The sequence below is a fragment of the Notolabrus celidotus genome, chromosome 12 (assembly GCF_009762535.1).
Source record: "Notolabrus celidotus isolate fNotCel1 chromosome 12, fNotCel1.pri, whole genome shotgun sequence".
Classification (NCBI taxonomy): domain Eukaryota; kingdom Metazoa; phylum Chordata; class Actinopteri; order Labriformes; family Labridae; genus Notolabrus; species Notolabrus celidotus.
In genome coordinates this window covers 11,163,782-11,191,469 of record NC_048283.1, presented here as the reverse complement: position 1 = coordinate 11,191,469, position 27,688 = coordinate 11,163,782, and the positions used below count along the sequence as shown (strand labels likewise).

Below are 27,688 nucleotides of genomic sequence, written 5' to 3'. Positions count from 1 at the left end.
GAAAGGTGCTCTGTATTCGACCCTATTATTCCACAACGCTGCAGGAGTGCCATTTATAAAAAGGCTTAAAATGGAAAGCAAGTGTGTGGCAGTGTGTCTGGTAGCCTTAGATCAGGAAGTGGCTGTGGAGAGGGGTGTAATGGAGTTGGTAGGGGATTCCTGCCTGACTGTGCACTAATTGCATCCAATGGCTGGCGAGTCATCAGCCATGCCCACCCTGGCGCCAAGGGAAGGTTGGCATCGGGGTGGCAGGGTGTGGGATGGGGAAGGGCTTGCCGCGGCTTTAGTGAGTAAAAATAGATGCTGACAGATTAGTCGAGCATCTGAGACCCGGACAGGGGATCGGAAAATCCGCTTGCCTGATGCCAGGGACAGCTGAGTGTTTCCGGTGGGCACAAAGGGGACACAATCTGGGCATCACGTCTGACTCCCACGCACAAAACGGGGGAGCCTCAGAGTCAGTGAGGGCAAATGAATGAGCACATGTGACAGTATAGCCTGGGTGTGGTGTTTTTTTTTGTTTTTTTCTTCTTCTGGGACCCACAAGGTAGGCAGCACTCACACACTCCCACAGAGAATTCACACAACAGGTGTTTGGGCTGGGCCACCTGTGGGGCCGGCCGCCTGCTCGCACTTCACACCTCGTCTAGGGAGCAAACTAACATTTTCCACTGGGCTTGCCATGCTTTTGTTAAAGAGCAACACGTTTCTGGAGAGGCTTTAACAGCTCTTTTTACGAGATCGGCAAGATACGCATGTGTGCTCAAGTCAATCTGCATTAATGTGAGTGCCTGTGTGTCTATATTTGTGTATCAGTCCATTTAATAGCCAACAGGCACAGTGTGGATTTGATTATATTGAAACCTCCCTCTGCTATATACAAAGAAAGTGTCGGCCAACAATGGAACCAATGCAGGCCCGGGCTTTTTTCACACTCAGCCTCCACATAATCTCATTCATAACAATGAGAATCTCATTTCCCACATTCTAAAGGTCAGTGCACACCTCTGATCACACTTTAATAAACATCATTCTCAGCGTTTAATTTAATTTCAGCAGAGCAGGAAACTCTTAGGCAGCCATGCTCACGGCATGCAGAATTCATCCGATCGTCTTTTTAATTGCTTCAATTTTTACAGTGCAGAGAGGAATGACCGCAATCACAGAGACGAACAAAAATAATGCACGGATACACAGAACAACAGGCACACATCTGCAGAGCACAAACGCACACACACACACCCAGAGACAGAGACAAGAAGTAGATTCAGTCAAGTGCCAATTTGGTTACGTTTTAATAAAATGAGCTTCAAAAATTTTTTGGACCCTTCCCAAGTCAAGGCTTCACATCTCTTTGTAATCACACATTTTTACTCTCACCTAAATTGGCAAACTGTAACAAACAACCACACTTACATGCTCAAACAACACACACACCTGTGCACACATTCTCTCCCTCTCATTCACTGCACACACACACACACACATGGCAACATGACACAAAGCCTGGCACACCGGGCACGCTCATTACCGCAATGCCAAGCTACCAGTTGCTAAGGAGACCTGTGGGAGAGGGAGGGTTCCTTGTTGTTGCCATAGCAGCCAGCTCGCTCCCTGCCAACTCTCTCCCTCGGGGAGAAACAAGGCAAGAGGTGGGGGGTGAAGTGGGTAGAGGTAGGGGGCAGCGGTTTAATAGGGCTATGAGGTGCAGAGGAACTTCATTAGCCGTCGGTGAGCGCCACACCAACCGTCGCTCCCCGTGAATTCCTGCATCACTTCAGGCTGCAGACTTCCACTTACACACGCACAACTCATACACTCCCACTTATTTGCACACCTATACGGAGAGGAAGATGGAGAAAGGCATGCTTGGAATAAAAAGCAGGGAGTTTGGAGGGGGGGGGGGGGGGGGGGGTAGATTGTATATGCAGTGGGAGAAGACGAAAGGGCAGAGGTGGGTGAGGAACAAAAAGAGTATGGGGGGAACAAAGAAGAGTTAGAGAGGGTCTTGTTAGAGAGTTACAGGGATGTGAGTTACAGACGCTTATGTATTTAAAAGATGTATGGGGCCTATTCTCTCTAACTGTGCCTCTTCCTTCACCAGCCTTGACCCTCCGCAACCGCTCCTGTCCTTGAAACCATAAAATAGCACAGTAAAGCCAAACACAACATATTGTACTGATGTGTTCACTAACCCCCCCGTATAGCCTGCAACATTATACACGACCATACTGCACCCTGCTTCACCAATTGTGATGACATTTTTCACAAACAGTATAACAGAACACAGGAGAAAGTTTTGTTCTCGTAATGTTTTCTAAAAGTTTTCCATAGAGACTGAAAAAACAGCATGTAGATATTGTGTAGGGCAGGGGTTCCCAAACTTTTCAGCCCGTGACCCCCAAAATATAGGTACCAACGACTCCCACTGTCCCTCAAAGTGATTTAATATGGCTTCATTTAGCTGGTTTGCAGAAAATTAGCCTACCTATATGAGCATGTGGCTGTGTTTCCTGTGCCGTTATGAATGAACCTGCTGCTACTGATGCTTTTGATAATTAACTGTTCACTAACCCTAAACTTAGGAGTCATCTGACAAAAAGAAAGGCAGAAAACTCATTACATTTTCTATTTTCAAGGTTTTATTTTGAGGTTAGTTGCTATTTTTTTTATTTTTTTTAAGTTAGATTTTTGGCCTTTTTCCCTTTATTTATAGGACAGCTGAAGACAGACAGGAAATGTGGGGAGTAGAGAGTGGGGGAAGACATGCAGGTAATGGCTGACTGGCCGGGAATCGAACAGGCGAACCCTGCGACAAGGACTGTAGCCTCTGTATGTGGGGCGCTTAGACCGGTAGGCCACCAGCGCCCCAGTTAGCTACTATTTTTGTCGGTACTTTTGCTATAATGGGTAAAATTTACAATTTTTAGATAATTAAGAATTAAACATTCTGGAAGACATCTCACGACCCCCCATTTGTGTCCCGCGACCCCTCAGTGGGTCCCGACCCACACTTTGGGAACCCCTGGTGTAGGGTAATGTGCAAATTGACTCCCTAGCTCCTTTCATGCTACCTGTTCAAGACCCAACTTTCACAGCTTACTTGTGTTTTGCTGTCGCTGTAAAGGTCGGGGGAGTATAGAGCAACAAAGGTCTAACAGAGGAGAAAACAGTTTCACTGTACATATAAGAGCTGGCTGGACAGGTTACTGCTGTGTGTGCGCGCATGTTTGAGTGGGTTAATGCTTCCGCAACACAGTGATTCTGTAAAATTACATCCTGTGATTTAATATTAAAGCTCCTATGAGAACATTTTTATACTTCTGCGTCAAATCACTGCGTGGTGCTGTTTCTACGCAGACGTAGCCTGACGTGAACCTCCTCCAAAATGTAAGAATGCATCACAACGTGGGGTTCAGTGTGAAGCAATGGAGCTCTGTCAAAGTGCTGCAGCAGAATTTCAAAGTAAAAAGAAAAACTGTGATAACTTATTTTGTGTTTTATCATCCTAGAACATGCAGCGCAGATGTTGTCACTTTAATATTCTTCAGTTTCTGTTGTTTGACTGTAAGAATTTAATTGTGATTGATGACTATAAATGTAACCTGTTATTGAGGCTGCCAGAAACACTTGTGTACTATTTTGACAACTTTTCAAGCTTTTGTAGTGAATCACAATTTTAAAGCCTTTGATTGTCTCTGTGATTGATTTTTGATTCTATTACTTCTTTGATATTTGATTTTCAGTATATATTTTTTACATACAGTGCGTGTCACTTAACTGAATCAAGCAGCTAAGCAAGTATCATGAGGAAAACTTGTCTTTGGATAAAAGTAAAAAATATGAGATTTCAGAATTGATGGGGTGAACATGACCACAGAAATAAAAATGGAATGTCCAAATAAATTTGAATGAACATGAATGTATACATTTTTTCTTTCTTTTTCCTTCAATTTTCTCTCTTTATCTATACACTGAACAATATTTACGATCCACCCCTTGCTCCATAGTCTTGTCCTGTTGTGGGTTTTCACATGTTTATTTGTTTGTATATTTGTTTGTTTGTCTCTTTTAGTTTGTGTGTCAGTGTGTGTTAGACCTTGTCCAGTCATAGTTGTGTTGCTGTGTTATAATTTTGTGTAATAAAAAAAAAAAAAAATTGATGATTTGAAAGAAAATACATCTGTATGTAACTTATGCTCCACAGCATCATTTGCAAATAATTTAGCACGTGTTCTGTCCTAATAAGATTGCTAAAAATCAAAGAGTGCTTTTTTTGGACATGTTCGAGTCACTTAAGCTACTCACTAAGATTAAAGTTTTGCTTGCTGCACACAAAGAGGAAAACAAAAAAGTGCCATCGGGCTCTACAACAACAAAAGACACAGAAAAAATAAAATGGATGAGACTGAATGGAAATATGTAAACACTTTGTAAAAAATAAAAACTGTCCATATAACAAAACAAGATCAACTTTTTGTCTCTTTTCTCAAAAGTTCTGCCTCAGTGTAAACCCAAATACAGAGAAAAAATAATGTTTCGATATCAATCCACAGCACCGTGGATATGACCTCAGGAGAAGTCTACTTGTGAAATCAAGAACATGATCTCAACTGTAGGGTCAAAGTGATTTCTGTATTCCGGTGCACTGCTTCAAATATTGACTGCCTGATAACCCATGATGCTCCTGTTCACCTCAAATTCCAAGCAGCGGTGTATCGTATGAATGAAGGAGATTATTGATCTGGTCTGAATGAACACTGTGAGGCTACAAAGAGTTAAGGATACCACCCACCTCAACCTCTCCTACCCAGACCCGAGCTCGACCGACTCGATGCTCGTAAGGAGAGAAAACGAAGTGAGAGAAAAAGACACTTCTGACCAACTGAGAGCAACGAGGAGACAGGGGACAAGAAAAGACAGGATTTACCCCCCTCCTTCCCCCCCTCCTCTCTACATTTCCTGAAACAAAAAGAGCCCAATTAAGTCAGTTTGAGTTAGGGTCTTGGGTGTGTGTGTGGGTAAAAGTGTGTATCCGAACCGTGAGTGTGTACGCAATAAATGGAAATAGGGGGGCAACGTACTGTAAGTTGTTTGAGAGGGGCCAAGAGGGAGGAGGAGGATTTGTTAGGGTTTGTGGGGGAGAAAAAAGGAGCGTTGATGCACTCTCTCTCTCCCCCCATCCCTTTCTCGCTCGCTCTTCACAGCCTAAGAGGGCCAAACTTGCTCTCAGCTCCTCGACGGGAGACGCTGAAATATTAATCGCCACGCTCCAGCCGCAGACTAGTGAACACAATCGCTTCAAACTCCCACCCTAATGAGTGTGTTCATGAATGGCTAATGTGCACAGATGGGGGGCTGATGACTGGATAGATCGCAAATGGGGAGGGAGGGAGGGAGGGAGGGGGAGGATAGGGGGGAAAGTGAAATTTCGGCAGGGCGTGGTGGTGGTGGTGGTGGTGGTGAGGGGCTGCAGAGGCGTGCCATGACCTTTTAAGAGCCTCCTGAAAACTTAATTAAGACTAGCCCTGCACTACTCTCTCTTTCTTTACTCCCTCTCCCGCACACATACTCTCTCTTGGGCTCAAGCTTGCATGCCTGTACACACACACTAATAAGAAAATTCTGTATGATCCCTCATATTCATCTCCTCTCCTCCCACTGCAGGCCGATTGTTTACCCCCTTGCCCTTTGCTTACACCCCACTGCGCTGATGTACAATAGATTTCAGGGTATAAAAACTTCTAAATGACTAACGCAGTCTTTCATGCGTGCGTAGATTCCTCAGTAATGTAAACCAATGCACACATCCTGACATAAACAAAAAAATCGACATTAAAACTGCAGAGGCAGGTATGTCTTTCGTCGCCCCCCGCATGGAAACAGCTCAGATAGAGAAAGGAGCAAATCCACAGGGCTCGAGGTGAAGAGCTCCTTCCCCCTTAAATGCCTTTTACTTCCACAGAGGAGTTAAAGTTACATCTCACTCAAGGGTTGAATTCTAACTCTATCCTAACCTTCCTGCAACCCGGGGCGTGTAGGCCAAAGCGCCCTCTCAACCGGAGCTTGTTCTTTGGGAATGTTAATGCTCCACATGCATCTTTTATGGCTGAATCTGACCCGTTCTTTTCCCTCTGGGATACAGTTTTTCCTCAGTATCTTCATCGTTGACAATTCTCTTCAGCATCGCTCCAAGCGCTGACGTCATAGACATTTTTATAACATGCGGCGAGAAACGGGAAATGCGGGTTAAACGCATCTTGCCAAAACTCTCCATTACCATAGAGGCCACCTAAGGATTAAGAGCACCCAGCGTACGGACGCACATACAGACACACACATGCACAGACGTGCATACACTCACAGCATCTAATTAGAGGAGTGAGATGCTGTGACCTAATTCCTAACTTCTACTAGGCAGTCGGGATCGGGACCTCTGCTTGGATCGGTTGGATTATGGCGGGAAAGTATGGGAATGGATTGAGATTTGACGCAGGGAAAGTGATGGGAAAGCACTGTCTATTATGAGGGAGTCTTCTCCTGTGTGGAGCCTTAACCCTAAGGATGAAATTTAACACACTGCTCCTGCAAATGAGTTGCATATGTAGGGTCCAGGGTTGAACCAGCAGTTTTATGTGATACAAATGTGCATCTTAATATACTTTATATTACATTTAAAATGCTCATTCATGACAAATTCAACAATGGTTAACCAAGCAGTCTTTATTTGTTTGCTATTATATGCACTGTCATTTCGATTAATATTTTAAAGGCTGTGTGAACCTAGTTTGGAAAATAGACTAAAGATAATCCAATCTTTCTGTGAGCTTTAAATCAACTAAAGCGACTCATGACGGCTATATAGCAGCTCACACACGATAGCGCTGCGCTTACAAGTCAGTTCAATTTTTATTAACATTTTTATTATTGTAGACCCAAAATGCCGGTCAAAAGTTGTGTCTAAGCTCTACTGCAGCCACCCACCACTAGCCTTGGCTGTAGCTCCAGTTAACAGCTACTGCCATCATAATTCTCTACAACTTGGATGCAAATAATCAAAGATAGCAGATGGCATCTTACGCAGTTTGGCAGTATTTTCATCTAGGAAATGCAGATACAGTTTTTCAACACATTTAAGTTTTGTCTGGTTAAACTTTGACCACAGCACAGGCATGTGGATGTTAAAGGCTGGTGTTGCTAGCTCTGCTGTTGTTAGCCACACTCAGCAAACCAGTTGTTGACATTGTTAGCCCGCAGACTCTGATCTCGACACTAATTGTGCCCAATTCTGACTGTGTCTAAGTGTTTTCACACCTTTGGACTAGTTGGTTAGAGGGAATTACATTTCTGCTTCAATGACCAGGAATTTAGTCGTTTTGTAACCATTGGCGGAGCCAGGGGGTGGCCAGGGGTGGTCATGGCCACCTCTGAAAACTGACTGGCTACCCCTGTGGCCACCCTGAAATTCCTAAACATGATTGGCTATTTGCCATGTCAGAGGTATTACTTATGTTGAAATCAGCTATTGTGTTTCAACAAGCTGCAGAGACAGCAGTTTCTTTGCATTTGAATACTATATTTTGTTGATGCTTTGACTTTGGACAATTATCTTCATTTTGAGTCCATAAAGAGTTCAGTTCAGCAGATTTAAATGTTGATAATCTGTCGAGTTACATTTTTAATGTTAACGTTAGAAATCCACAAAAATGTAATATTTTATAAAAAGAAGTTAAAGTAGATGTGATTATTGGGAGTAACCCTCCTCGGTTTGGGGTAAGCCCCTTCAACAGTCAGTGCCCCACTTTGGCCACCCAAGTCAAAACTGTCTGGCTCTGCCACTGTTTGTAACATCCCTTTTAGTGGCTATAGTGCAATTGAACTTGCTGTTGATAAAACCTCTAGCAAGAGGTTTAATATGGCGATTAAAGTGCATCTGTTAATTTGTACTTTGACACTGAATTCAACACCAAAAACTACCTTGAAATAAATAGGATCCCTCTGAAGGTCTGATAACTCTCTGTAGACTGAATTATTTTGAAGCATTGCAAGTGATGCATTCAAGAGCTGTGGATGTATTTCCCTTCCTTATTTGAGCTTATCAGCAGTCAAAATCAATAATATAAAAGGATACCTATATTTCTTTTGAAAAGAGGGTTTACTACTATAACATACTTCTAAGTCTTACCTACAAATGCCAACCATACAGGATGCTCCCATTCAAACCAGCAGAGCCACAGGCTATTGTCCTGCTTTGACTTGCAACTCACTCTAGGAATAAAAAAAGTGAAGCCAGTGGAGGAACTGAGAGGAGAATTAACCTTTGAGAAGGAACTGCATTTTCAATGCTCACTGTACTTTAAAAGGTTGGGGTCAAGAGAGAACCTGTATTCCACTTTGCTTACTACTGAACACTTCACAGCATTTAGTGCTCTTTCGCTTTAATATGTCATTTAAATTGCAAAATAAAGTGGATTACATATGCAGTATTAGAATTCACTTTGATACTTTGGACTTTACTGCCCTGTTCTGTCCTAGTTCTTCTGTCTGTTGTAAGTCATAGTTTCTTTAAAATCAATTTTATATATATATATATATATATATTCTCATTTTTTGCATGTCCACCTTTACAAATCCATTTGTCATCAAGCTCACAGGCCAAAACAGAGAGACTGGTCGCATCATTATCGAGCCGGCTCTACCTTGTGATTGCCTCCATGGCCCACATCTATCCATCACATTGAAATTCCTGAAGACAGATGTGGCTGGATGGAGGCATATTTACAGTATGTGCGTGACTGTGAGTGCCACTGATGGGTTCTGTGAGTGTGTGTGCAGATAGGGTGATGATCACATACACACACACAAATACACAACTGTCAGCAGCTTTGCATGAGCTGATACATGTATGTGAGAAAGTGCTACACCTCTGTATATCATGGGTGTATTTGTGTGTGTGTGCGTGTGTGTGCATGTGTGTGTCACAGCACTCCTGGAAGGGGGGGCTGCAGTGTTTCCGCCTGAATGCTGCTGTCAGTGGGCATCACTCAGCCTGGCAGTGTGGCAGGACGCGGGGATCATTAGTGGACATGGAGGGAGCGAGAGAGGGAGCAGAATGGAGGAGGGTAAAGGAGTAAAGGGGAGAGAGGGGCACTGACTGTGCGAGTCGGGGCAGTGCGTCTTAATATCCGTCTTGAGAGCATTACACACACAGCAGTGCACTTTCCTCTCAGTCACGCAATCGCTCCACATCGAAGACCCCCTCCTCTGTCATTTTTCTCCCCTCTGTCACACTCCCTCCATCCATCCATCTTCCCCCCTTTTCTCCCTGCATCTCCAATTGACCCTCTCTGTCCCTCCCCATATCTCTCGAGCCATGCCCTCACTTAAGCACGGTGCAATGCAGCTTTTCATTTCCCCAGTTCCAGATTTATCCATCCTACTTCTCCGTCTCTGCTTGCATCTTTTCACTTCAGCCCCTTGCTCCCATTTTCACCCACTCTGCATCGCATGGCTCTTCCTCTTCTTGGACTCTTGCATAGTTGACCTACTCTTACCTGCAGCAAGGTGAAACAAGTGTTTAACACATGTGGGACATCAGCTCTTTTCACTTTTCTCCCTTCTCACTTCATCCTTGCTCGTGCAAGCCTCTAACTCCTTCAACCATACGCTCACTCATTTGTGCATTTACCTATCAATGCATCCACTCGTGTCACTTTGTGTGTCAGTATGCTTCACATCTGCTGCCATTCTTGTTCCACTCCACTGTCACTCCCTTCACTCTCATCCTCAGAGTGATCCCTCTGATTTTTATCCATCCCTGCAGGTCTGTGACCTGTGCTGCAATGCCCTATGCTGAATACCAGAATCAACATGCCTGACATTTAACAAACAGAACAGCTTCTACAAAGTTAGCTGTGTTAGCACAAGTGCTAAATCTCCCCCTAGTTTGCTTACTCAGAGAAGGTTTTTCAGGTTCAGGGATCCATCTGTTTGCAGTGCTGTAGTAGCATTCATCACACACAGATTAGGCCAATTCTGTAATACATTTGTCCCAGTGAAACATTTGCAAGCTGAGTTTTGGCACCTGCTGTGAGTGTAGTTTAGCATTATAGCCCTGCTGATGACAACAGAACAATCTGGCCTGATGCCAGCTCTGTTGGGAGAGTGAAGGTTTGTGGATGGCAAGAAGGCAAAATGAAACTGGCATGTGAGCATATGCACGGGGAACATGTGGCCAATCACGTGGTGCAGGAAGAAAGTGTGACAGCTACAAGGCACAAAAGAGCAGAGGCTTCTGGGGTTTTTTTTAAATGGTGCATGGGTCTTCATTACCTTTGTCCTAAGAACTAATAAGATAAGACACCCTTTATTCGTCCCACAATGGGGAAATGTAAGTGTAACAGCAGCAAAGTAGACAGTGCAAAACAGTATTGAGCTCAAACAAGCATATAAAACAGCAATTATTAAAAAGATATTAGCAATTCAAATTAAAGAAGTAAAAATAAGCATATCTTACAACGTATATACACAACTAAATAAGTAAATCTACAAATATTTACAAAACTAGTGACGCAGTGAAATACGTTGTGCACTAGGTATAAACAATGTACAGAACAGAACTGGGAAGGTGGGTAGAAAGACGTATTGCACATGTAAGAAGAGAAGGATGAACTCAGATTAAGTAATTATTGCATGTTAATAAATAGATTGGGGAAATATTGCACTTGAGTCCGTTTTGGTGAGGTTATTGTTATTGGTTATAGAGTCTGACCACTGCTATCCATCCATCCATTATCTTGACCGCTTATCCCGTTAGGGGTCACTGGGGGCTGGAGCCTATCCCAGCTGGCTTCGGGCGGAAGGCAGGGTACACCCTGGACAGGTCGCCAGCCTATCACAGGGCTGACCACTGCTATTATGAATATAATTATATAGTAGCAGAAACTTAGGAAACAAAGCTTGTAATACTAAAGCTGCAATCTCAAGTGAAAACAAAGTTAAGGAAGTAGTGAAAAAAATACAGTTTCACAATAGTCCACTTGAGGCTTGCTCCAAAAGCCAAGCAAGCCTCATTGAAACCCATGTTAAAATGTCCATTTGATATCACATTTAAAATATTTACATCCCAGTTTCAATTTTAATTGCTAAGTTTGTGATTTCTTTGGTATGAGTTATGCATAGATTTGCTTAATTCGGGGCATGGCTAGTTTAACCTAACAGGTGGGCGTGTTGTATTCAACAGGACGTGTGTGCACCACGTTCTGTGAGCACCACACACTCTAGAGCTGATCCCTGCTAGCTCCGTCAGTATCCGTGACGTCACCCATCTGTTCCTGAGCACTGTTTTAAAGCCAATCGACAGTGGCAGCCATATTGGAAATGTGGAACTCAACCAGGCAGAGTGTGACGTAAAGGGGCGGAGTTTGAGCCTCCTAGCCAACAGCTATGTGTTCCGACCAGGAGTCAAGTCAGTCATGTCCTTATTTGGGCGAAAACTCGTAACCTTAATATCTTCTAAACTGTCACGTTAGAAAAAAATTCACCCCCGTACAGTGTGTGCCGATAGAGAAATTAGGTACGTAGGGCCAAGCCATTTTTTGAACCAGGCTGTAAACATGTTTATTAATGCTGCAAAGATCGTCTTTTTCCCATTCATGTCTACGTGGTTTCCGGTGTTTCTGCAGCCAGCCTCAAGCGGATTCTTGATGAATTGCAGTTTATAACACTTCTGTATGGGCTTCATAGTTTGAGGCCGGAGATTGCCTCTTGGTTTCCACAGAGAGCGCTACAGAACATCTCAGATCCATCCAAGAAGAAGCATTTCCCTGCTATGCTTATTATATACACCAAATCTGCTTTTGACAGAGCCTGCATCCAGCATGTGTCAAGCTTAATAGAGCAGCTTGAGCTTCGGTCTACTGCACTGTGCTTCAGACAGGCTTCCAGTGGGGCAATGCTGGATGGAGCGAAACAGTGGCGCTCACGATACGTAGGAGGACACACATCAAAGGGTTAGCTGGAGTCAGTATTACAAATGTGGCAACCACCATCGTATGGCTTCACTACGCTACCTCAGAAACCAATGGGTGACGTCACAGAGAGAGTCTATGTTTTATACAGTCTGTGACAAACAAACATTTTGTTATTAATGTGGCAGGTTGGGTACGGGGGAGAGCAAAGCTCGGCAACGCCACCCAGGGGAATTTCACCCCTGGGAATATACTTTGATTCTTAATTAGTCACACTTTTTTTATAAAGATCACGTCTCCTGCCCTCACAAATGTTAAAGGCCATGCCAAACTGTGCACCCCTTGGTGTCTATCCACCTCCGTCCAGTCCCCGAACGCCGACTGCCAGGTTCAGTGGAAAGGGGAGTGGCTTGGTGATGGCCCCTTTTTTAAAGGTGCGCTCCGTCAATTATCACCAGTGCAGGACTGGCACAGCGCCATACAGAGGCTGGGAGTGCTAAAAGTGCACCCTGTCACATTAATGTAACATGACTAACACCTGTTGGCTGTCTTTGAACGGGTTACAGTCATTATACTTTGTAGGAAAAAAAAAAAAGAAGGATTTTAGACAACACAGTCTCTAAAGGTTAAGTCAGGATTTCATTGGATGCCATCCCACAAACTGCAAGGGTCCAAATCTCACTCCCAAGCAAGTTTGGCAACTGATTGTGAATAACAATGCTTGTTGATTCTATTTTCTCCAATGTGAAGATTTGCAGATATTATTCTATATTTAATACAGTGTGTAAATTGAAATCTGGCAACATAGGCAATTTATTAATGACCCTGTGAGGGCACTGCATCTAGCTTTGACGCTGTTTTCTCTCTATTTTTATGGGATTTGCAGCTAATCCGCTAATTAAATAACCTATAGATAAAGCCAAATAGAACATAATCATAATTTGCAACATGATGAGATTTAGCATTTCAAGCAGAATTACTTGGGTTCATGATCAAACCACCTCCAACTCCTGACATGAAACATCCACCTTACACACGGTTTCCACTCTGTCATCATAGGTATGTAATGTCACACACTTCTAACACACGTCATCAAGCACTTTCTTGACGCTTAAACATGTACCGAGGAGGAAGAGGAACCTCAATCTAGCCTTGCATCTCCTCTCCTCTCCCTCTCTCTTTCTCTTGCACTCACTGTTTCTCTTGGATGAATTGCAACCTTCTCCTAATCACCATTCCAGACACACAGCTCTGGAAATATACAAAGAGAGCTCCCTTAACACACACACACACACTCACATACACACACACAATGATTCACACATGCACAGCCTTGACCCCAGCAGCATCTCCTCGGCTGAACCTCTTGCACCTCTTCGGCACTCATCTAGATCTCTCCCAGGCCGCTTTACGGGCACGGATCACTTGCGAGGATTTGAGAAAGGACGTCTCTAAGCTGATTGCTGACGAAGGGGAGGGGTGGGGGGTAAATTACCGTTGCACAACTGCGTTAGAAACCTTCTTGGCGGTTGACATTCCTTATGTAATAGATTGTGTGTGTTTAAAATGTGAGTGTATGTGTGTGTTCCCGAAATACCACTCCCCCCCAGCCGCAGCCCCTACTCCACGCCATTTACCCATTTTGCACTAATTGAGGGATCTTTTTTCGGAAGCTGTTATTGCGCTCATTTAATTATTTATTTTGACGGGAAGCAATCTGGTAGCTAGTGAAGAGATTACGAATGTGCGTGTGTGTGAGACGGTGATAGGGAACCGAGAGACAGGGCAAGACTAGGTCAGTGTAGCATTTGCGGGGTAAAAGTGCATGAAGACAGAGCTACTGTAAGCTAACCGTACCATATGTCTGTGGGGCTTTGCATGTATGAAAAGTATGTAGGGTATTCTCTGTGTGTTTGTGTGTCTGTGTCTGTGTGTGTGTGTGTGTGGCATCTCAGAGTGCACAGCTTCCTGAGTGCAATGGGAGTGCACTAATGGACACACACTTGAGCTGAAGTGTGCAGAGTGTAGCTGAAGTGCAGCCAAGTCTGGCTTCCAGTCCTGCTTGGAAGCCCTATAATCTACTCTCTTACTATTCTAGCTCTCTTCTCTCTCCCTCTCCATTTTCCTCACTTCCCTCTCGTTGTCTTTCCATCTCTGTCTCTCTATCAATTTAATATTTTCATCCGCTCTTCATTGACTGCGCCGGCCGCCCCCGTCTCCCCACTGTCTCCCTATTAAATCTCTTTATTCTGGTTCTGAGAATGAAGACACGGATCAGCATCATCGCCGCCTGGATGTGGACTCTTCTTTCTACTTGTTCCCCCCTCTTCCTCCTCCCTTCCCTGCTGTGCAGCGAAGAGAATGAAATGAGGGAAGACGACATGTAACCACCAGTAGTCTTGACCTTTATCAAGCTCCGGCGCCTGAGGCAGGGTGAATGAGACATTAAGAAAATGACTGAGCATTATTAACCCCTACTTACTTACACACACACACGTGGCACACTGTCTGCTCTGGCTCTAATGCTTATTTCCTTGGCTGGCACTGTTCTGACAGTTAAGGATAAACTGGGTGAAACACTTATGCATTTGGCATCACGTCACTTCAGAGAGAAAAAGAATGGAAAGACCGGCTCGGCCCTGCCAGCTCGGATTGTTTAACTGTGATTGATCCCTCGTTGAGCTCCAGCTTCCCAGCACTCCTGTGAATGCCAAGTCCTGTAGAGAATTGATGCTTCATTATAAACCAACCGCACACGTTCTTCAAATGATGCATCAGGCTCTGAGAGAAGAGAAGCCGGACCTGCGAGGGCCAGATGTTAACCCTGACGGCTGCTGCACCCCACAAAGCTGTACCTCTAATGATAAATCATTTCCCTGTCTCTCTCTCTCTGCTTCTTCTTCTGTCTTCTTCTTTTAGCCCCTGTGCACGTGAGAGCGATCGCGCATGTGCATGTGTGGCCGCCGTCCCTCTACTCCAGTCAATCAATGAGCAGAGACAATTCCCCGAGTGACATTTACAGAGAAGAAAGAGAGCCATTTATCACTTTTAGTTTTGGGATAATAAAAGAATGACTGAATGAGCCAGTGTGCGTGTGCGTGTGTGCGTGTGTGTGTGTGTGTGTGTGTAAGGGAGACAGAGCAGGCGAGAGAGAAAGAGAGAGAGCTAAAGATGAAAAGGGGATTTCAAAAGCACATGAAAGGAGCAGGAGAAATGAGCGAGGGAAGAGGGAAATGAGTGATAAAAAGGGCTACTTTGTGGGGAGGACTGCAAGTGTGAAATAGAACAAGTGAAGAGAGAAGAGAAGGCCGTGAGTGAGTGACAGTGAAAAAGAGAGCACGAGAAAGAAGGGTATGAAAAAAAAAAGGCCTGGGGTACGGAAAGAAAAAAGGCAAAGAGACAGAGGAGGGGATGGGGAAAAAAAGGCTCCCGGCGCAGAGAGAAAGGGGGAGACAGAGATGAAAAAATGGAGAAAGAGGAGAAAAAAGAGGGAGAGGGGAGAGGGGGGAGAGCGAGGCAGACGTGCTGGGTTCATTCAGGGCTATGAGCAGACTCAGAGTTCAGACCTCACACGGTCAGCATACTAAACACCGGACCCAGTGTCCTGACCCAGATTCATGCCAGTGACATACAAATCCAGTTGGGGAGGGACAAATTTCCCTCCTCCCCTCCCCTCCTGACTGATCATACCTCCCCTTAAATACAAAAAAAAAAAAAAACCCTTCCCCTCAACCCCAGCTGGTCTCGCAGTCACCTCCTAACCCAACAACCTCGCCTCGATCCTGTAACCTCCAAAACACATATGCTGGCTCCCACACTGATTTGCTCACACATGGCTTGTTTTACACATACAAATGCACACACCCAGGCAAAAACCACACATGCAAAGTAGCTTTCCTTCCAAGGTCAGTTTTTCTCTTCTCAGCCCTCAGGTGAGCAGACATTACAGCTCGGCAGGAGTTCCTGACCAGCCACTACCCTGTGGTGACCTCCGCGGCTCCATCCATCAGCCACGGGTGCAGCATATCCACTAGATATTAGCATAACAAGCATCTTCCTCCGACATAACTCTTGCTACTCCTCCTCTCCGCTGCCCTCCATTTTTTTTCTATCTACCTTCTCCAATCAGTCAACATTAACTACATTTCCCTTTTGTGAGGCGGCTCCCTCCATCACTCGCTAGGACCGCCAAGCTCAGGTAAACTGATCGACGGCCCTTATATGCTCCCTTTTCCCCTCCCACAATCCTTTCTGGCTCATGACAGGGGTTTGATGGACAGGCGGAGAGGAGCGAAGGGACCCTGCACGTGGCTGCCGGGAAAGAGTCCGGAGATGGAGCGCTTGTGAAATACACTGTTTAGCCCGGTATACATCATCCCTTTTTCTCAGGGACAGCCATGGCAATATGCGTGCACATAAACACACACATTTACACACATGCACACGGCCATCAATCCCCTTGCATACAGGAAGAGATATCCGACGAGGAGAAAAATTGAATTAGGAAATATGGGTCCTGTGATTTGTGGGAAGCCAGTTTTGTGGCCGGGAGAGAAATACAGCTTGGAGCGCACTTTATCTTCTAGTGCGAGCAAAAAGAGGAAGAAGCATCTGTGTTGTTTATCTAAAGCCCCCATCTAGTTACAATGACTTGATTTGAAATATTCATATACATGTATGACAAGATCAGGCCCATTATGTTGCTCTCTCGGCGGGGATTCACTGAATGGACTGAATGGAAACCCATCAGTCAGTGTAAATTATGAAGACAAGATGCATTACATAAGCCTATAGATAGGCATGAAGAGGAGTATTATTGTAGCCTGATATCAATCAGGGCAACACACATTCTACAGTGTCATCAGTATGATAATATGCTATAGGCTATTTCAAGGATAAACCAGCCATTATAATAATTCACAAAGCACATAACCAAAACAAAACACATTAGGCTTCGTGTATGGTGCATCATCATAGGACATTATATTGTTTATGTTGTGGATGAATCAGTTACCGTGATCATAAAATACACAATATTACATTATAATATTCCTTGTCAACTATAGGGTTGTTTTTCTAGAATAATTGATTAATTGTTTGTTCTTCGAAATGTCAGGAAAATGTAAAGATGGCCGCTTAAAGTAGCTTATTTTTTAATTCAGCCAGCAGTAGAGATGTAAAGATACAAGAAGTGCTGTAACTGGAAAAAAACATAATAAAAGCCTCCCCTTATTCACTTGTTGGTGTGTGTATCATGTGGACAGTCTCAGTAAATCATTAGTATTACGTTCTAAATTTCTACAGAGTGTCCTCTTCATGCCCTTTTGGAGCCAGGCCAACATTACTGTCCTCTTCTTTTTAATCAGAATTTGTTTGCTTATCCAACACTATAGAGACTTGCGCGATCACGTAACTGTAATATGGAAAGGATAGGGGAGGGAACTGGCCACTGGTAAGAAGTCCTGGTCTCCAGACAAGGTTTAGGTACAAAGTTAGAGGTGGTGGTACTGTGTAGTGGAGTGCAGCTGCCCACTTAAAAATCAGCGTACAAGTATTTTCACCAGATGGTTTCGGAACAGTACATTCAGTACGGTACTGTTGCGTACGAACAAAAAGTACCTGAAACCCTGCAAAACCAGAAGAAGGGAGTGCAACCTACACACCATCATCTCTGACTTGCTCACAGTCTATAACCTGACCAGGATCCTTAGGTCAGCAGGTTGAAGTTTTTTAAATGTACCCAGAGTCAAATCAAAGTCTGATGAAGGGGCCTTTAGTTACTGTGGTCCATCTTTTTGGAACAAACTGCCTGCTGACCTCAGGTCCATAACAATTGTCTCCACTTTTAAAAAAAAGACTCAAAACATATTTATTTTCTCAAGCGTATGAATGATATAATGACTGTTGTGACTGGATGTATGAGCAGCAACACTTGCTTTCTGTTTGATTGCTGTGTCTGATGTATGTTGGGTGTATCTATTGTTTTTCTGTTTTTATTTATTCTATTTGGAATGTTTTTATGTTTTTAATTCTCCATGTAAAGCACATTGAACTTACGTGTAATGAAATGTGCTTTATAAATAAAATTGCTATTGCTATTGCTATCATCAGCCACAGCCATACAATTAATGAGAGGCAAGAGCTTGAAGATCCCCTGCTGTCTTTAAGGTCTCATGTTTGGGAACACTTTATTGTCCTGATGAAATACAACAATGGACAAAGACAAGTGGATAAGATGGAGGTAATGTGCCTTCATTGTTTGATAGTGAGCAGGTAAGTTTCTGGCTTTACACGCCACCTATTAACGTATTTGAAATGGCGCCACACGAAAATGAACAACACTGCAACTGTGACCGGGCCAAAGTGATAAAAAATACCTTCAGCATTTTAACAGCAGCAGATCTACGAACATATGCAGTTTTTGAGAACACCGAATATCAGCATGTTAAAGGTGATTCAGCCATTGGGGGGTTTGGGGACGTTGGGGATGTACTTGATTGTTTTTGTACATGTACATATCTGTTAAAAAATAAGAAAAAAATATAAATGAAGTTATATATTTTTTAAAAAGTTGATTAAGCTGCTATATAAAATTCCTTTTCATCTGCATTTCAGCAACAAGTCATTTCAGCCCTTTACAAACAAGCAAAAGCTGCTGTCGTGCACGAATTGTCCGTCTGCTGTAGCACTCATTGCTGATGGATGGACATCCAGAGCTTCTGATGTCATGTTTTGGTTGATTCTGTGCTTTAGTTTAGAATCTCTTGTTCATCTGAGACATTTTTGTTCGCAGGTTGCAGCATTATTATTCTTTTCTGTAGCTCTCTTTTTCATTATGTTTAATTTAAAATGTGAGAAGTAAAAAGCCTGAACTGTCAATGCTGCACTTCAGATAATGTGTAAAAAATAAAGGACAAGAAATGTCATGTGTTGCATTTGTTTCCCCTTACTGTATCCAAAATAAACTGAACTGAACTCAAACTGAGGTGCATGCCAAACCGTGAATATTTTGTGTACCATTTATACCCCTAACCATCTGTCAGAAAATGTACAATCTTTCATTTGTTATAAAACAATACCCAGAAAATGGGAAAACCCTTTCATCTGAATAGCAGCAAATGTTTGGCATCTCCAACCACAATTATTAATCAGTCATAAAAATGTTTGATGATTAATTTATAAGTAATACCATTAATCCACTTATTGTTTCAGCTCTACCACGCCATCCTGCAGATTTGGTCTTTGTCGGCCAACAAAACAAGACATTCCAGAGCGATGCCCAAACAGTGCATGGTCTGTTTTCACTCAGAAATAGATGAGGCACATCTTTAAGTACATATAAACGGCATGTTCATAGTACAGTACGTTACAGCTATTAAGGTGTACTCTAATACTGCCTAGGTTAGCCTGAGGCCGTCTTGCTGTGATGGGGTGAGTACAGGAGACGGAGCAGAACAGAGCGGAGCAGAGCAGGCCCTGTAGTGGAGGAGAAAAAGACAGAGAGAGTCGACCCAGCGTGACTACCGCCTGCCTGAGTGGAGCAGCCTGCCTGCAATTAAGGTGGAATCAGGGAGAAATCTGCGCTGCCTTGATAATGAGCCTCGTCTGAATTATTAACGAGAGCTGTTCCCCCGGGACCTGGGCTCCCACTGAGCCCATCAACCCCTCCTAACACACCCACATGCGCACACACTCACAGACACACACACACACACACACAGACACACACACACACTTTATAGACCGCTGCTGGAAAAAGAGAGGAGAAACTCACTCGCAAACATCCACACACACACACACACACACACACGACAGTCACACATTATGCACATTGACACAGATGAGCAACAAGCATGCTGCCACAAATTTTTTTGCACCACAAGGGCCGACACATTTTATTCACACGCTGCTTGCTCAAGTGAATATCCAAAGCCATTTACAACATTTATAATGCAAACAACATTTCTCCGGGACAAAATAACTTCATCCGCTGCCATCAGATTGAAACTGACAGACTCCTCTCTGTATTAGAACAAGCCCCTTCAAAATAAAACTTAAGTGAATTTGAAAAATGAGAAATCTCTCGCACATTGGGAGAAACTCCTTGGTGCCTGTTCATTCAATTTGCTTAAGAGATCAAGCACAAGTAATAACAATGGGCATCTTCTTAATAGCAGTACACTGAGAAAACAGCACACTGAGGTACTTCATGTCAGAGACGTAGGCCAGTTATTAGATGATGAGTCATTTATTGCCTATTAGTCATTTTGGAGAGTATTAACAGTCATGAATGGAAAAAAATGTTTTCTTAGAGTGATATTATTATTCAACAAGCAGAATAAAAGCAGCACATGGGGTTTTATGAGAAGGACTAAAAGTCAGAGGGAGACTGGTGCAGCTGAAGGGTGGAACTGGGGGACTTTTACTCCCTTTTTATTGAAATGTGGCTGTTTGGTTGCACATGAAAGCTCAATGTGTGTCCAGCAGCTCCAGCATGACATATAGACCCATCAACTGAAGAAGACATCTTACTGCTCCCGCCCTTCCTCACCACTTTCATAACTCTTGCTCCCCCTCAAATCAAAGAAGATGTGTTCTAATCACCCGGCTCTGGTGCAGCACTCCCCCAGATCAAACCTCCATGACATCAAACTTGCACAGCCTCGGAGAGAAACAGACCCAGCACTCTGTCGCTGCAGCTGTGAACGGTTTTGCCAAAAAATCAGCAGGCTCTCACCAAACAGAGCCACGCCTTCCGTGTGAGCCAATCGCCACAAGTCAAGCAAGTTTCAAAACAAATCAGACAGCCGAAAACAGCAATGCAGAAGAGTCGCTTCCGCTCTCGGCCCGCCGGCCCCCCTCCTCTACCCAAAAAACTTGGTTCACCCCACCCAAGAACAGAGTGTTCCTCCATGGGTGGTTTGAGGAGGCACAAGTGTGTTTCGGGAAAATTTGTGTGCGTGCTTGAGCCAGAGGGGAATAGTGGGAGCTATCACCCGAAAAAAAAAAGTGCAATGGGAAAAGAATGACAATTTCTCCATGCTTCACTATGTTTCTTCACTTTAAGAACTGAAAGGGGCATTTAATATTCTGAGAAATGTCACCAAACTGCTGTGAAAAGTAAAATAAAATTGCAGAACCATGGGTAATAGGCTTGGTAAGTTCAGTTCAGCTGAGAAGAACATCCAAATTAGTTCAACCCCGTCGAATTGGGAACTTGACGGTCTCATCCCCCCCTTGCATTCTGCTCCAAAAGACCCAGTGGCTGAGAGGAGTTGAGCTGGGGAAAATCCGGCATTGTTATCCTATTATCTCTGAGATAATGTGAGATATGAGATTTCTCTTAGATAAGAGGAGGCACGCTGCTTAAGGCAGTCTGGATCACTGGCAGGAGAGCGCTAAAGCTCAAAATCCTGACGCCATAGAAAAGGCTCTTCACCTCAATTGGCCCTTGAAACCGCAAAGATAGAAAAAATGTATAGAATGTCTGATAGATGGATGGAGCGAAAGAGAAAGACGGCGAGATTAAAGATGTGATAACATGGGTGTCTGCAAGATGGAGTGATAAAAGAAAGCAGAGTAATATCAAAGGCAGAATTATATTGTTTTTCATATTACTGTCTCCTGATTGCTGTCTCCCATATTTGAATGCGTGCCCATGCTTTGGTAATTTGCATGTACATTAATCATTTTCAGAGAGAAATGAACTGCCACGGCTGCCTGAAGGCTGCAGGGGGAGAGGCAGTGAGAGCGGGCTTCTTGGCATCACACACCCGACTCAACCTGAATATACTGCCTGAACCCAACCTGGCTCCGGCTGCACAAGCCAAGGGGAGATGTAAGGTGCTCATAATCCTACACCATAAATCTGTCCAGCATGCATCATATGCTCTCATTTTCTGAGTGTGTAAGTGTGTGTGTGTGTGTGTGTGTGTGTGTGTGTGTGTGTGTGTGTGTGTGTGTGTGGCACTCTCAAATTACTCCGCTCCCCTGAGCCAAGACGGAGGATAAAATATGAATCAGCTGAAGTCTAGGATAGTTTCCAGTCTCTGCAGACTCCCCAACCATCATCAAGCGACACGAGGATGCATTCCTACACACACACACACACACACACACACACACACACACACACACACACACACACACACACACACATACACACGCAAGCTGCTCTACACACTCCAAAAGTTTCAAGTCTCTCCACTTCATGCTAAGCTTCTGTCAAACACTCTGCAGCACATTTGACATTCATATCCCTCATATTTGACAAGTGTCTTCCTATTGCAGCTTGTAGAGCCAGTGCATGGTGACAGAATTACCAAAGTCTGTATCTCTACCTTTAAATCAATTAGATACAGCAATATGATCCAGCTCTGTTATAAAAAAAAACTACAGCATGGAGAGTTGCTCGCCCCAGTTGGTCCACTTCATTTTCTATCATGGAGTTGTTTTTCAAAGTTCCTTTTTCTTTTTTTAGCTCTATCTCCCTGATCCGTCTGATTTCTGCCAATAACACAAGGAAGCCCCGTGACCTTTTGCCCTACTGGCCCTATGTAAAGACAATTTATAAATAACAGTCTAGTCGCTTCGGATTAAAATGTCTGAGTGACTGCCTGGCACCCTTGCCAACCTGCTGCCCTGAAATCCCCTGGCCTCTGACTGCCCCCTGTGCCGGAAAAAGCTCTGCATTGTGAGCACAGAGAGGAAATAACAATGTGTTAAAACCAGAGGAATTTCCACATAAGGGTCATTTGGTTGTAACTGTGTAAACCTAAATTAAACTGACTCATTTTTGTTTTAATATGCATAACACATCAAAAGCATTGCCTTATTATGGATATCCCGGACCCCATGCTGAAACTTACATTACCAAACCCCCCACTTGCATAACAATAGCCCTATCTAACCCCCTTTGAAGTTAATAAACTTATAGGCGCCTACAGGGCAATCCCAACACCAAGTTCCCTTTAAACCCCACCATTAGGGGCATTATGAAGTCAAGAGAGAGACTACGCACCATTCTCTGCAGTGACATGCTGTCAGACCAATGAGCGGGCCCAAACACACACGCCTATAGAAGTAGACAGCCCCTCCCCCTGCATTAGGGCCCCACAAAGACGCACAGAAACACACACAGAGCACCACCAACCCTGACGCTTTGTTGCAATTGACATGTGCTTCTCCCACATGCAAATGCAGCTTGCATCCACATTTGCAAAAAAGGATACAAGACACAACCACACAGCTTCGGGATCAATCACCAACTTAAGTTTAGCATCCTGCAGATGCCTATTTAGGATCAGCTTAGTTAAAGAGCACTGGAAAGTAAAGGCTATAGTGACCATGTGCCAGTGACTCGCAGCCACAGTGGAAAGTGTAATCAGGTTCGAAAGTACACAATAAAACGTAACCCTGCTTCATTGAGGAGGTGATTAAGAAGCCATGACCTCAGAGTGCTGCATCCTTCCTAGAAGTCAGAAGCCATAAGGTATTTATAGGAGCTTAATGGTACCATCTCCATCCAAGGCCTGTCTGGTATCTGTCATCAAGCCAGCATCACATCGCTGCTAATACCATCCACAGCACAGCATCATTTACGACACACAATCTGCTTCTGAAGATTCTTTTCCTCGAACTGCTACAGATATTCACCCGGTTCGATAAACTGTCTTAAGTTGGTCATCCCCCGCCCACCACCATTACCACCCCCAATCACAACCTCCAGCCATCCCGCCTCCTACGCAATCTGCCAAGCCATACCACTTAATTTCATTTTATTTCATCAGCAGCTTACCAACAATTCTTTTATGATTTTTTTTTTCCCTTCCCCCGTCACAACAGAATAAAGCAGCCTGTTTTGCATGAAATGATTAGCTCGTGCATAGCATTGTTGATTGAGATGAAAACATGGTGGATGATACAAGTAGGGTTTCTCAGCTTGTAAAGGCCGCTGTCAAATGTAATTGCCAGATGATAGCTAGAACTGCAAGTATGAGTGTGCACCTGTTTGTTGTATGGCATGGATTTATGTACAATAGGTTCACGGATTAAAACTAAACGTGTGACATTATATGAAGTGTCAAGCTTGGTCTTACAAGCTGTCTTTAAATGGTTTTACTGTTACTCGTGTAAAAAGCACCCTTCTATTCCTTAACTGCCTTCTTGAAAAATTGGGATGTTAATTTCTTCTGGTTTATCACAGTATGAAAAAAACAAGACTTATGGAGCTTCTGTCACAACCCTGACCAAAAAAGAACCTTCCTGCAATTTTTTTGTATTTAAATCTTGCAGAGTCTAATGAGATTCTCACTGGCAGGGTAAGTTCAATTAAAAGATTCAAGTCCACTGCAAAAGTCAAGGTACGCAGTTGACTTAGGGGTTTGTTATACAAGTACATACATATAGGCTGCCTTTCACTGACAATATTTCCATCTGCTGTTTGTTTTCTTCCCCGAAGAGAGCCACACATGTGAGTCCTGAGTGAATGTTTACATTACCATTCTGTCTCCATCCAAAACCAGGTCAGCCCTGTTCCTGACATTTTGGCTGCCTGCTTTAAGAGACTTACCTAATGCCCCGTCATTACCTGGAATGGGCCCCATGTCTCGCCTGTGGCCTGGAATAGCCCGGAGACCTCAGACTACCGCTGCCGACTGTCGTCCCCCACCCCCTCCACTAATTTGCAGTTTCTCAAATAGCAGACTGAGACTTTGGCGCTAAAGATAAAGAGGCCCAAAGGTTCAAGGCTCCTGATGCAAGTGCAGGGCTAATGAAGTCTACCTGGAGACACACCTTAGCAGGGTTAAGTTTAATGGGACAGGCTTAAGATGTCAGTCAGGTGCTTGTGATTATGGTCGGGGCCAACTGAGGAGACTCAACTCTGAGAGAGTTTGTGTTATGCAACTGTGCAAAACAAGTTCTGACAACAGAATGAAGACAGAAATACGAACGCATGTTGTTGGACACATGCCATTACTGTGGTTTTAGAGTGTATGAATGACATGCCTAAAGAGTTATAGATTAGCAGAAATCATGTGATGCCAAGTCAAAAGTGGTTCCTGTAAGTGTTGAAGTATTAACAGTGTAGTCAATTATGGGTTATGAAGGGGAATTTGAATCATTTTAAATCCTGTTTTGGGGTCTTCCTTTATTAAAACCAACATCTCATACTGAGAACTGTGGAGCAAAATGACTGAGAATAAACAGACTAACTTTTCACAAATAGCCCTATAAATTAGCCTTGAGATGCAAATTTAGCTTTTATAATCCTAAGGCCTCTGGTTCAGCAAAGGTGCGTCATGAGGACATGCACTTCTGCCCCTGCTAATCTCCCTGCTCCTTCTCTCCTGTCCTCAAATGGCCATAATGAATAGAAACAAGATGAGGCTGGGAATAGAGGCTGATAACATGGGCAGATGTCCAGGAGGTTACTCTAGGCTTTCAGCCAGACGCGTAGCGGTGGTGCACTGTGGTCAGTTGTGAAAAACCCCTCTGAATATTTACATTGCGGGCAGCTGACCTGTGATCTCCAACAAGTGTCCGTTTGTTGATTCAGTCTGACTCGTCCTGATTTATCATAAAACGGAAAAGTAGAGGAGATTCTAAGCAATAGTTTTTTATCCTTTTGACTGCCACACTGATTCGCAGCAGATACGGAAATTAATCATTAAGCTGTGCTGCTGCTGATTCTGCTGCTGAGTGGATTTCATACTACGGACGCTGCTGCCCATCATGAGCCTGTAGCCTTGTTACACACACAGTGAGTGACTCCACTCCAGTCTATTACATTCTGCCATCAAAGATCTATTAAAATGACAGGCGGCAGTAATGAACTAAGACAAGATAACGCATGGCACCATTCATGCGTAACAGACACGGAATCCCACGGTGACATGTGTATGGCACGAGGGGCAAAAAAAGCATAATAGCTTAGTGGATAGGAATAATACTCAGTGTTATCTTTTGACACTTTGTGATTAACACATGAAATAAAGAAGGCGTGCTGGCTCGTGTGTTTTATGTATTCCTTACCTTCCAGCCAGCTGAGCTGTTACTGTCGCCCTTATCCTTGAAATAGGGCACATAACGGACCATCCAGTCGTAGATCTGTGACAGCGTGAGTCTCTTTTCTGCGGTGCTCTCAATGGCTCGGGTAATGAGATCCGCGTAGGACTGGTTCCCCCACGCGTTCCGCCGCGAGGATTTGGCTTTGCGCAGCGGTCCGGTCACATCGAGCGCCGCGCCAGCCAGGCATGGGTGCGTCGCGCCTGTGGGTGCCGGGGCGCCGGCTGGATGCTTCAGCTCTCCCGGTGTTCCACCCACGAGCCCCCCTCTACAAGCCGGGATGTCCTCCGGTTCCACCTTGATGTTGGCCAGCGGGAGACCCCCGCTGACCTCGTGTCCGCCGGGGAAATCCTCCGGGCAAGGTAGCGGCCAGGTGCACGAGCGAGGCCGGCTCTGCGGCTCGAAATCCGAATCAACCTGATGAGCGTCTAGTTCGTCGTCCTCCATCATCAACATTTACCCTTCAGTTGAGAATGGAATAAATCAAATGAAGAGCTGTGGAGGGAAAATACCTCCACGGTGCCAATATCCCACTGTCTTCACTATATTTCACGTGAAATTCACGTTGCAATTCGCCTTGTATTACTGATATTCAGCTTCCAGTCTGGATCAATAAGAGGCAATTCAGCGGTGTAGAAGGATCATGATGAATAAAAGAGAAATCACAGCCTCGCGTGGAGAGATAAGAGAAGTAATAAAAGTAATAGTAATTTCTGGTCCATTTTACCTGGAGTGAAATATCAAATGCTGATTGAAATGCGTCTTATTGAACAGTCCACATCACCTCAAGTCAGTCAGTCTGAAGCGCGTGTCTGAGCCAGTCATGGGGGCATTTCAATCCAGTTGCAGCAACAGATGATATTTCAGATAAGGAGCATATTGGCAGAGCAGTCGTCGATAAATCCTCCAGAAGACAACAGGAAGAATGGAGAGAGAGGGGGTGAAAAAATCACTAGGGCTGTGTAGAGAGCATCCACTGAGGCGATAATGCGTGATTACCGTGAATTATTAAATCTTCCAGTCTGCACGGATTAAGCTGGCAGCGGCACATTCAAGTCCATTCAGCCTGAACAACACCCAACTGTCTGCAATTATAATGAAGAGGCGTGCGCATGTGACAAATCGATAAATTCCCAGTCTGGAAAAATATGAAGGAAAAAAAAAATAGTCCGGGAATCAAATATCGTATCCACTTGTCAGGTTGATAAAACTGGCTTTTATCACTCCTCCTCTTGCTTTCCTTCTGTCCCCCTTGCCTTTCCTCACTCTCTCAGATCCCACACATGTTCTCATTTGCTTACAACTCGTTCCGTCGATGTGAACCGAGGATGACGCGCCGGCGCTGTAGTGGAGATGCTGCCAATTGGAGTGCGCTCGCGAAATCAATACTCACCGAACATGATTACAGCGAAACCCCAAACTCTCCCCCTCTCTCGCTCTCTCTTCCTTTCTACTATCTCTGCTTAGAGCTGAGGGGGGAAACGCCAAATTCTTATTTAAAAGTCTGCATAATGATCTCTCTGGCGGAGCGTCACACGGCGCTTTGTGCGCCTGCCCCCACGTCAAGCCGAGGTGAAACGAGACAATGTGAAAACTACACGCGGGGAAATTCCTCTACAATTTCCACATGGGTTTTTTTTTTTGTCTTTTGA

At 44.2% G+C, this 27,688-nt stretch overlaps 1 protein-coding gene across 1 annotated transcript in view; it reads right to left on the bottom strand.

Moving 5' to 3' along the window:
* Nucleotides 1-26,572, bottom strand: part of LOC117823181 (forkhead box protein O6-like) — a 35,520-nt gene extending 8,948 nt beyond the window's left edge. Inside the window, exon 1 of the mRNA XM_034698268.1 lies at nt 26,004-26,572. Within this exon, the coding sequence (XP_034554159.1) occupies nt 26,004-26,492 (489 nt within the window). The 5' untranslated portion in view covers nt 26,493-26,572. The remainder of the gene's footprint in view (nt 1-26,003) is intronic.
* Nucleotides 26,573-27,688: the final 1,116 nt, after the last annotated feature.